An 11,872-nucleotide genomic window follows, 5' to 3' on the forward strand; every position below is an offset into this window, starting at 1 on the left:
AATCTATTTGCCGCTGTAAAAGAACTAACCTTACGATCGACCCTGCTGTTTGATTCACCGTGTCAATTACTAGTATTATACACTAAACCATACTATTTGCTGATTCAAAACTTATATTATATGCTGAGAACTAAATTATTCCAAAACGTTTGATGTTTTGTTTTTATTGCACGTCTTAAATATATGTACAAGTACTCATAATTGGGTAATAAAACAGTTACTGATAAGAAATCAAGTTTATGTGTTTTCTTGTGTCTCACCTCTTGAGCGATCATCATGTTATTCCAATTCAAATATTATGTTTTATTATAATCATTCATATATTATTTAGTTTTTACATTTTCCATTTTTCTTTTAACATTTTTGACATATAATTTTTTATGCTACAGCTAGATTGCAATCCAATGACCATGGCTGATTCACGACCACTTAAAAGAATTAAAACCACTACTTGCGATGAGGAAACTTCTAATAAGAGCATGAGTCTTGGCTTGCCAACGGAGATATTGTTGGACATTAGTTTAAAAGTTGCATCTCAATCACTCACTGACCTTTGTCACCTTAAAATGACTTCTAAAGAATTGCTCAATATAACAAATGATGACGATGTGTACAAGCATGCTTTTTTGGATGCAATCCCCTTCTTCCGATTCCAAGAAATCCCACAAGAAGCTTCATTTTTAAGTCGTTGTAGATCAAGCGGTAACTTGGAATCTCTCTATAGAGAAGGCATGGAACTATACTTCACTAACTTGGAGCTTTATGAAATGGGATTATATATGGTACGTATGGTTGCTCAAAAAGGACACAAAAGAGCAATGTATGCCTTTGCCATGATTGTTCTAATGAGCAGAGACACAATAAGAATAGGATCTTTAGGAGAATTTGAGGAGGCTTTGGGATACCTCAGATTTTTAAGGAACCAGAAATGTGTACTTCGATGTAGGAATGATGTTGCAAAATTTGTTCGTTGTTTGAGGTGGAATAATATGCGTTCTGATCTTGTGATAGCAGTAAGAGAGCGTCTATGCAATAATGTTCCATGCACAAATACATGGAAACTCAAAGTTGGAAGCTGGTGCTTCATGACTGAAGATGACGATGAGAATGATCCAAACATGTGTGAAAATTGCAGATGGGATCATGAAGTAGAAGAATTTTGCACTATGATATAGCTTTTATACGTGTGTTGGTCTTTTGTAGAACTTTTTATTGGTTTCAATTTTATCATTTGTTGTAATACACTATATTTATTGTTTTTACTAGTTGCCTTTTTATGTATAATGATAGTTTTTAGTTAGTTGACTATTTTTGCTGATCTGCAATCAGCTAGCGCGGTATATATGACAAGTAAATTTAATTTATTAAAGTTAAAGCACTTATCAGGTTTGAATGATTTCAAATTTGAGTGATCAAACTAAGTTAGTCGACGACTTTTATTTAAGGAAAGTTAGAGGGAAGGACTTGAAGGGAATAATATTTACGGAAAGAATCGTAAAACGCTAATTATTGAGAAGGATTAAAAATCAAATTATAGATATAAATGATAAATAGTAAATTGTCTCTAGTCTCCGCATTCTCTCAGAATAATCTGGAAGTGTAATATATATATATATGGTTCGTAGCCACGTGCTCTAATCCTTTGAGCTACAGGCCCCATCCCCGTCTTCACTGAATCTATTCCCCGAAGCACCCTAAAAAAAGGGAACTTTTCCTCTCCCCAACCATTTCGGCTTGAGAAGATGTGAAAGCGCCTCTCTCTCTATAAGAACGGTGCGTTCTGAGGTGTAAAGTGGGAGAGAAGGGATTTCATAATTGGGGAATCTGGAAGTGTAATATATATGTATATATATGATTCATTGTATTCTTATTATTTATTATTTAAAATACTATAGCGCGTTTATGTATAATTACTTATAAATAACTGATTGCATCTTTATCATTTATTATAATATTAAAATAAAAAATCTGTAATTTTTCAATAATTCTCACGAGTACACTATTTATGTTGCTATATTCCAAGTCAATCATGTCACATTGTCACATTCTTTTCTTTTGCTCTCAAGAAATTACCAGGTAATTTTATTGTACCATATTTCAGATAAAACATGTTATATTATGAAATATATTAAAGTCCTTCTTATAATAAAGATAGGAGGGAATATAAATAATATGACGCTCAAAGACGCATAAGATTGAAATTAGATTGACTTAGCACAACAATATAATATGGGCTGCGTCATACAATGAAAAATTCAGGAGATGATAACCTTTGATATTATACTCTTACCATTGGACCATTACTAATCCACCGTTGGTGGACTAGGTGGATCAGTCCCAATGTAAATCCTATTAACCTTGGGTTCAAATATGAATAAATAATAGTTCTTAATACATCACAAAATATTTTAGAATACTAGACATACCTGGGGGAAAAAAAATTCAAGGCATTTCACTACTACTGCAAAATAGTATATTTGGTGTCAATTAAAAATACATTTTCACTACTCCATACGAGGTGTAGCAAAAATAACAGTAACCGAAAATAAAAACTACAACATCAGTTAAAAAGGAACTGTCGCCGATCAATTAAGGTATCAGTTCTTTTTTTAACATGATGTCGTAATTGATATTTTTGAAAACAAAATCAAATATTAATCCCATGCCTGCTGTTATATATCAGAATTAGTACAACATATATATAACAACAAATATGTGTGTGTGTAAAAAAACACTTAATATTACAACCAATATGACAACAAATCCTACAATCAATATGGGAATATGACCCAAAAATAAGAATATCAAAAGGTGTACAAATCTTTGCTTTACACAAAATTTTATATTAAGAATCTTACATTAAGTATAAACACTCAAAAAAACTGCGCAAAATTCAGAAAGCAAGTTTTGTATGTCCATCAGAACTATCCTACAACTAATAAGAGGTGCTCTAACTGAGCCTATTCACCATCTTCACTGTCCGGGGAGAGCAGCTAGTAGCCACTCCTCTTTCCTTTTTCTTTTTCCCCCAAATTTTTAGATTAATATTTCAACAGCTGAGATTTAAATCTTTTTAAAATTATTATTAAAATGTGAAATTATTGAAATAAATAATATAATACGAACTAATAAAATTTAATTTCACCAATTTACAAATGCTCTAAATATTTTTTAAACTTTTTATATAAATAAGTTTTTTTTATTACTATAAATAAGTTTTTTAAAAATTGAAATTTGAACTGTTAAAATGTGTCAATCTAATAGTTAAAAATTTTGGTACAAATTTTACAAAAATAAAATTTCTTAAATAAACGTTTTGACATGACAAAAAAATTAAATAAATAATAATTTACAAAAATAAAATTAAAAATAAAAAAGGAAAATGTTTATTGAACAAAGATGTTTCGTTGATTCGTAATGAATGCGAACTTTATAAAATTAATCATATTGACTCACTCTGATTTGTTTTCTCTTTTATGCCATCTAGTTTTAGATAATCATACCTCGTTTTAATTTGACTAATCTAAATCGAGTTAAAATAGTATAACTTCTTAGGAGACAATTTAAATGCTATTATTGACCCCAAAAAAAATTTAAATGCTATTAAATCTTATAGCTACTATTATTGGTTGCTCAGTACGAAATATATTTATATTTTGTAACGTCATAAAATTTTAAATAAAAAATAAGTAAATTTTTAAATCTAAATATACAATGAGGATAATTTATCAGAAGTACAAATATTAGGACCAATATAAGTTTGTCTCACATCAACCAATTCCTCAGTCTAAGTTGTTTTCTTTTCTTTTGAAAAATGCTACATATTTTTTTTTGGCCAACAAATCCTACTATTTATAATCAACTGATAACTTTATTAAAATAATTACCAGATTTAAAAAAATAAATCTAGATAAATGAATATCAATTCACTGAAATAATAGTGAATTCCCCCATCCCATTAAGAAATAATTGGCTACTTTTAGTATATTATACTCCTCCGGTTCTAAATATAAAGCTCCTTTTGTAGTGTAAACACTACAAAGGGGTCTTATATTTAGGACTGGAGGAGCACTTTCGATTTTTCATTTTTATAATTATTTATATCTCTTTTCAGGTTAATTTTTTCCTTCTCAATATATCATATCATATCTATTGTCTTGAGATCTATATAGGTAAATAGATATGTAGATATATGATTTATCCCCTCCTATAGCTATATATATTTATATATATATATATATAGAGAGAGAGAGAGAGAGATCCATACATCTTATAGAGTGATCCAAGTTTCTAACAGTGTTGCATCCTTCAATTAAGAGGCTTCTAATAAGGCACAGGCAAGCCACACATTTTTGGATGCTATTTTGAGATATTTCGTATATAATGTTTTTTTTTTTGTGGATAATCAAACAATTCATATGTACAAAATGTAATATTACAACGCGGCTAGCTGTGTAGGAAGCTGAATATTATAAGAGTCGCACCATGAACAGCATAAACAAGTTCTAATATCATAAGGCAAGACTCATCGAGATCTGCTGATTCAAACTTATATGCTGACACGTTCCCATTGTTGCACAAAACTAGTCCTAAAGAATTGACGATTATAAAAATCATTAAAGCATCTTTGTCATCAGCTACTTTCTTTACAAAATATTCTTTCTGTAAATTTAATGTTTTAGTTTGGTTCTGATGCGTGTTCTTGTTTCTCACTCTCCAAAACTTTTTCCTTAAGAAGCTATCAAGTTACCATATTTAGATTCAAATATTAAGTGTTATCATGATCATTTATACATTACTTATATGGTGCAGCTGGATTGCAATTTCAACTACCATGGCTGATCCACGACCACTCAAAAAGATTAAAACCATTGCTTGTAAAGAAAGTTATAAGAGCATGACTTGTTTGCCAATAGATGTATTTGTGGACATTACTTCAAAAGTTGCATTCCAATCACTCGTGATCTTTGCCAGTAAATTGACTTCCAAATAGATAATGAACATCACAAGTGACAAATGTGTATACAGGCATGCTTCTTTGGATAAAGTCCTTTTCTTTCGATTCTAAGAAATCCCACATGAAGCATCATTCTTATGTCATTGTAGATCCTGTGGTAATTTAGAATCTCTAGACAGACACGGCATAGAATTATACTTCAGTGACTTGGAGCTTTACAAGAAGGGGTTGGAGATGGTACGTATGGCTGCTCAAGAAGGAAACCCAAGATCAATGTATGCTTTTGCCATGATTGTTCTGATGAGTAGTGATCCAACAAGAATTTTAAGGACACAAGAATTTAAGGAGGTTTTGGGATACTTGAGATTTTTAAGGAATCAGAAGTTTGTCCTTAATTGTAGGAATGATGTTGCAGAATTTGTTCACTATTTGAAGTAAAATAATATGTGTCCTAGTCTTGTGATGGCAGTAAGAGATATTCAACGCACAGATACATGAAGAATCAAAATTGGAAGTTGATGCTTCATGACTAAAGACGATGATGAGAATGATCCAAACACGTGTGAAAATTGCAGATGGGATTATGAAATTGAAGAATTTTGCAATATGATATATATTTTATTATGTGTTGTTTAACTATTTGTATAGGAGACAACATTTAACTTTTTGTTGGTTCTGATTTTGTCATATTTGTTACAGTTATTTGTTATTCATATTGTTCAAAAATTTTATATTAATTTGATGAGTAGTACATCATTCATAAACCAAAATAACGGGAAAAAAAATAAAAATAGAAACACCTATGTAGGTTGAATTCTTTACGGTATGATTATTTTGTTTTAGGAAAATATATCTCAACTTTTTTCATAATTGAAGTAATTGTGAATGCTAGTTGCCCTTTATATATACTTTTTATTAGTAAGTTGATTATTTTTCTTAATCTAGGATTGGCGATATATTACAAATAACTTTAATTTGACTTGTTTTAAACTTGAGAAACTAATCTAATTTAGTCAATGGCTTTGAATGAAGAAAAATTTGAATCAAAAGATTTAGAGAGGATGATAGTTATTGGGAAGAATTTTAAAAATGATAATTATTTAAAAGAATCAAAAATCAAAATTTAAATGTATGGATACTGAATTGCTCTCAATGAAAGTCATTAGTAAGAAGGGCTTGGCTAATTAGTTAGTTTTATAATTGGTTAGGGATATTTGGTGAAAGAATTAATGTCGCAGGTTTAAGAGCCTGAACACTAGGACTAAGCTCCAAGTTTTGGATTTTAAAATTTGTAAAGTACTCATAAGTGAGCTCGCGCAAGAAAATAAGGTTACCATAAGGAGAAATTCTTGGATGCAACAGGTGCACCCCCTCATCTATGCTCTGTCCACTTATAATGCAATAAATAATCTCGTTTTAATCTGAACTAGCAGTTCCTTTTTTCTAACTTACATGAATATGTCATTTTTAAAAAATAAAATTTCTATAAAAAAAAAGCACATTTTAAAAAATTATCTTAATCAAATTATTGATCAGATTCTCTCTCCTCTCTCCTCCTTCTTCGTCGGAGCCCTTTTTCTCCCAATTCAATTACTTCTTTGCCATCTCTGATTCCTTACATAGCTTTTGTTTAGGTAAAATATTCAAAATAATTTTCAGATTTCAAATGCAAAGGGTGGGCTGGGATAGGAATTCGAATGTGATGTACATGAATTACTTTCATGCCCTCTTCAGACTCATACTATTAGAAATGCTTCCTACTCTAATGCAACAGAGACTGGATAAATTAAGAAGGAAAGGGGATGCTAGATGCAGCGGGCACCGAACAAAGTTTCGAATGATGCATATGAAAGTGAAAGATTAGCTTATCTAAAAATGAAGAGCAAATTCAATCGAAACATAAATGAAAACAAAATTTCAAGTGGTTTTTGCCATCAGTTTCAATGTATTTGAATTAGAAAAGAAACCATGATTTTAGGAAGAGAGTTGAGAAAGAGGGGGAAAAAAAACCTTAAGTTGAATTTTTGTTTTGGACAAAATCAGTCATGAAGGATTTTTTTTGGACAAATTCAAGCAATTTCAAGCTGAGAAAGTTAATCAATGGAGACACTGACGTTAAATACCAAGAGCAATCGACAGCAACTGTGCAGCCATGATTTTGGAGAAAAAGGGTTCCGATCGAAGGAGTAGGAGGAGAGGAGAGAGAAAAGAATCTTATGATTAAAATAATTTTTTTTTTTAGAAATTTTATCTAAAAAATCACATATTCAAATATAATTAAGAAGTTGCCAACTCAGACCAAAGTAAAGTAACTTGTTGTATTGTAATTGGATAGACCATAGATGAAGTGGTGCTCCAGGTACATACAAGAATTTCTCCAACAGAAGAGGCCAAACAGAGATGCAAATAAGAATGAAATATACTAATTAACTTTTATTTTACTTAAATTATTAAAACGTCTCCTCTATTTTGAAAAATGTATGTATATATAAAGTATAAACCTTTTTTGAAATTAAAATGTATATCACAAAAACCTATCTTATATATCTAAGATTTCATTTCTATCTATCCAATTATTAGTCCATCATTAAATTTAACTCTTTTTATTTCAGCCAAGATGCCCCCTCATAATTAACATAAGAACTATTTAATCATTTATATTTGTCAAAATATAATTTTTATACAGCCAAAAATATTTTGAGACGTACTCTTCCGATCCTAAATATGAGACCCCTTTTGTAGTGTAAATCTAAATATAATACCATTTTTGTAGTGTGATTTACACTATAAAAGGGATCTTATGTTTTGGACCGGAGGAGTACTTTCAAACTTTCTAATATTATAAAATTTATTAACTTTGATTATATTATAAAATTTTATAATTTTAATTTGTATCACATTTATTGAAACTTATTTATTTAGGTTTCTCTTAAATGGCTACAAAATAGTTTAGACATATATATATTTTTATTATAAAATATAATTGATGTAAGTTTGGCAGATTATATAAATTATTTATATTTATAAATTGAAATATTTAATCAAAATTTTTGTTACAAATATTTATAAACATAATTTGTTAATTATATATTTCTTTAGAGACTTAATTGAATTTCTAATCAAGTTTTTTATGGTTATGTTAACTATATTACTTAAGTATCCGTGTCGATATATATGATAAAAATATGGGAGAATTCTGTGAAGCTTAAAATTATTAAAATTCCAAATCTAATATGAATATAATAATATCTTTATGGATGTCCATATATCTCCCATTATCTCTTATATCTCCTATAATATCTAATATCTCTCATTATCTCTATATCCCACAATTATCTCATATTATTATGTAATCTGTAGACTCTATCAAAGATGTAAAGATGTGCCTATAAATAGAGGCTATGTGTAATGTATTGAACACTCTTGAATGGAATGAAAAATATTCTATCTTGTCGATCCTCTCTTCCCCTGTATAATTCTTCTCTATATTTCTTCTTTATTTATAACACGTTATCAGCACGGAGCTCTAACCAAGGTGCGTATGATATACCTTTCTACCCTAACATAATTTTAGATCATCATCTCTATTATTTTTCTAGAGTATCTTTTGCTCTGTTCAAATAAAAATATCTCGAGCATCACATATGTGGTGTTTCAGAGTATCCGTATTCTTATTCAATTTATCTAGGATAATCTAAGCCATTATATGGAATTAAAAGGATTATGTACCGTTCTTTTAAACATCAGGTTCCATGGCTATGATTGGAGATTTTGCTTTACTTTTTAGTGCCACAATTTAATTTTGTTATTGATATTATACCTTCCAAACTAATTATGGTGAGAGGATTTTTCCTCCCTTTATTTCTTATTGACCTGACGTCACTATTTCGATGAAAACTCAAAATTCCAATAGATACTAGCAGCATCCTTAAAGAGTTACTATCTAAAGTTAAATGGCTAGAAGTCATATCATTCTAAGTTTCATCTCATTGTAATTAAATGACTAGAAACCATATAACTCTGATTTTTCATTCTTTTCAAATTAAATGGCTAAAAGCCATATGATTTTGATCTTCTATATCATAGCCATAAGCTATACAACTTTGATTTTTTTTAATCTTATAGGTAGAAGCCATATATATATATATATGGCTTATTCTCTATTTTTTTTAAAATTGCTTGAAGCCATATATATTTGATATTTTATCTTATTAAATAACTAAAAGTATTTAGGTATAAATTTTCAATCTTATGGCTAGAAGTCATATATATTTGATTATTGTTATCTTATTAAATGGCTAGAAGCCATATAATTTGAATTTTCTATTTTATGACCAGAAGTCATATATATGTTTAATTTTTTTTTATCTTATTAAATGGCTAGTTGCCATATAACTTTAATTTTTTATCTTATGGTCAGAAGCCATATACATTTGAATTTTTTTATCTCATTAAAAGGCTAGAAGCCATATAATTTGTATTTTCTATTTTATGGCCAGAAACCATATATATATTTAATTTATCATTATTTATATATATCATGTTGAATTTTCTATTTTATGGCCAGAAGCCATATATATAGTTTTTCTATATCTTCTTAAATGGTTTGTACCATATAACTTTGATATTCTATCTTATGGCCAGAAGTCATAAAATTTTTTTGTTATTTTATTAATTGGCTAGAAGCCATATAACATTAAATTTTTATCTTATGGTCAGAAATTATATACCTTTAATTTTTTTATTTTGAAATTAAATAGCTAGATGCCATGTATCTTTATTTTCTTTATTAAATGGCCTAAAGCCATATAGTTTTGATTATGAGAAGAATCATTATATGGTTTATTTATAAAATAAAAATTATTACAATTAGAATTATAAATAATGTAGCCCAAAAAATTAATGACTATATAGTGAAGGATGTGTTGGTAAAAGAGTTTACCTTTGTTCTTTATTTCATGTTACATTTAATTGATTTAAAATTTAAGTTTTATTCTTATCTTATTCTCATATATTCTTGACATTCAATTTGATATTTATTAATATTATAATTTTCTATTACTAAATGACCAACAGCCATTACACTCATATTATTGAATGACATCAAAATAATAACTTATGATGTTTTTAAAGCCCTAAAGGATTATGGTTCAAATATTAAAGGAGACAAATAATTTTTAAAATATATATATTTACTCTATAAAGTCTTGAAGATTAATGATTTATAAATAGCCCTGAAGGCTTATGATTTAAATCTTTGTAACTATATAATTTGATTTTAGTCCTTATAGATCTTTTCAATTTTTTGTTGGATTTATAAATTTATGAATAAATTTTGAAGCACTACATAATATATATAAAGAAGTGAAGTTTTTGAATAACAAAATATCCAAAAAAATTTATGTTTTGAAAAAACAAATATACTTCATACTTTGAAAAAGCATATCAAGAAGTAAAGTATGTCATATAGTGAAAAAACAATATACGTTAGTTCCTGAACAACTATATATAGCATTTTCTGAAAAACTATATATAATCAAAAAATTCTAATAACAAAAGATTGATATAGTTTCTAAAGAACTGATAATTGATAATGAAAATTAAGACCCACAAACATATATATTAGAATATTTGTTTATCAAAAGGTCTTAAGGTGATAAGCGCAATTGGATTGAAATTCATTATTATATCTGAATTAGGAAGCATTTGGATTTCCAAGTTAAAAATATGTTATTGGCTTACTATATGCTATTCACTCTATTTGAAATATAGAAATAAGAAAAACATATTTATATGACTGACACTTGAGGGGGAGATTGTTGAAATACAAGTATAAATTATGTTGGATGGAATTTGTTATTATTAATATTAATGTCATTCCTTATATCTCATATTCATTTTGAAAAAGGCTTCAAAAGAGTCAGTAGCGCTTAACCTTCCATGAGTGCACAAATTTTTACCATTGGGTAAAAGATAAAAAATAACTCCCTATAAAAGCTATATCATGATTTATTATCCTGAAGATAAAATCCATAATTGATAACATATTCCTTATGAAATATTAAGATGAAAAATAAATAATATGATATGGTAACAAAAAGTTTACTAATAATTGTGAATAATTTTACAATAAACCAAAAGTTTATGCATTTATAGTTTGACATGACCGATCAGATCATCCTGGATCATAATGATGCAAAATATCATGAAAAATATGCATTGTCATTTATTAAAGAACCAGAAGATTCTTTAAAAATGATATATGATTCAAGAATTTTTATGTGTTGTTTGTTCTCAAAAAAACTAAATAAGAGAACATCACTAGCCATGCTCAAAATTAGATCTGTGCAGATTTATAATGTATTAAATTTATATATGGGCCCATTTAGACACCATTTAGACCAAAGTAATACTCTACAAGTGAAAGATGCATCTATAAAATGGTCACAAGTGTTTATGATTAACTTGTAACTTGAAGTTTGCACATATGTTCTTGATTATGAAATCAATAGGATTTTCGTTGAGATTGCAAGTGATTGTTCCTCACGTTGCTAATGATTATATGCTTAGTAAAAGCCTTCATAAGTAACTAGATTAGAGTTTATGAGAATAAAATTCCCATCTGAAACGTCCTGCCTTTAACCCCTCAGAGTACGCATTCGTAAACGTTACAGTTCAAGTAGATCATGGCATAAGCCCTTGAATTTAAAATTTTAACATAACTACTCGGGTTACTATTCACTGTTAAATTTTCAGATTATAGGGCCAACTTCAAAAATTTATAACTAATTCCATTTAAATCGTATTGAGGTGATATAAAATTATACTGAAAGCTATTTCGATGCTCTTTAAGGAAAAAATATCCAATTGGACTTATCCTTGCCCAATTCGTATAGTTAAATCAATAGATATTAC

At 28.4% G+C, this 11,872-nt stretch overlaps 1 protein-coding gene across 1 annotated transcript; it reads left to right on the forward strand.

The window, feature by feature from the left end:
* Positions 1–410: 410 nt before the first annotated feature.
* On the forward strand, positions 411–1,175 carry LOC114754578 (uncharacterized). The gene has a single exon (XM_028943361.1). The coding sequence runs from the start codon at positions 411–413 to the stop codon at positions 1,173–1,175; it is 765 nt and encodes a 254-aa protein (XP_028799194.1).
* Positions 1,176–11,872: the final 10,697 nt, after the last annotated feature.

This window comes from Neltuma alba, unplaced genomic scaffold, assembly GCF_004799145.2.
Source record: "Neltuma alba isolate B1F8T4 unplaced genomic scaffold, ASM479914v2 tig00010152_pilon, whole genome shotgun sequence".
NCBI lineage: Eukaryota > Viridiplantae > Streptophyta > Magnoliopsida > Fabales > Fabaceae > Neltuma > Neltuma alba.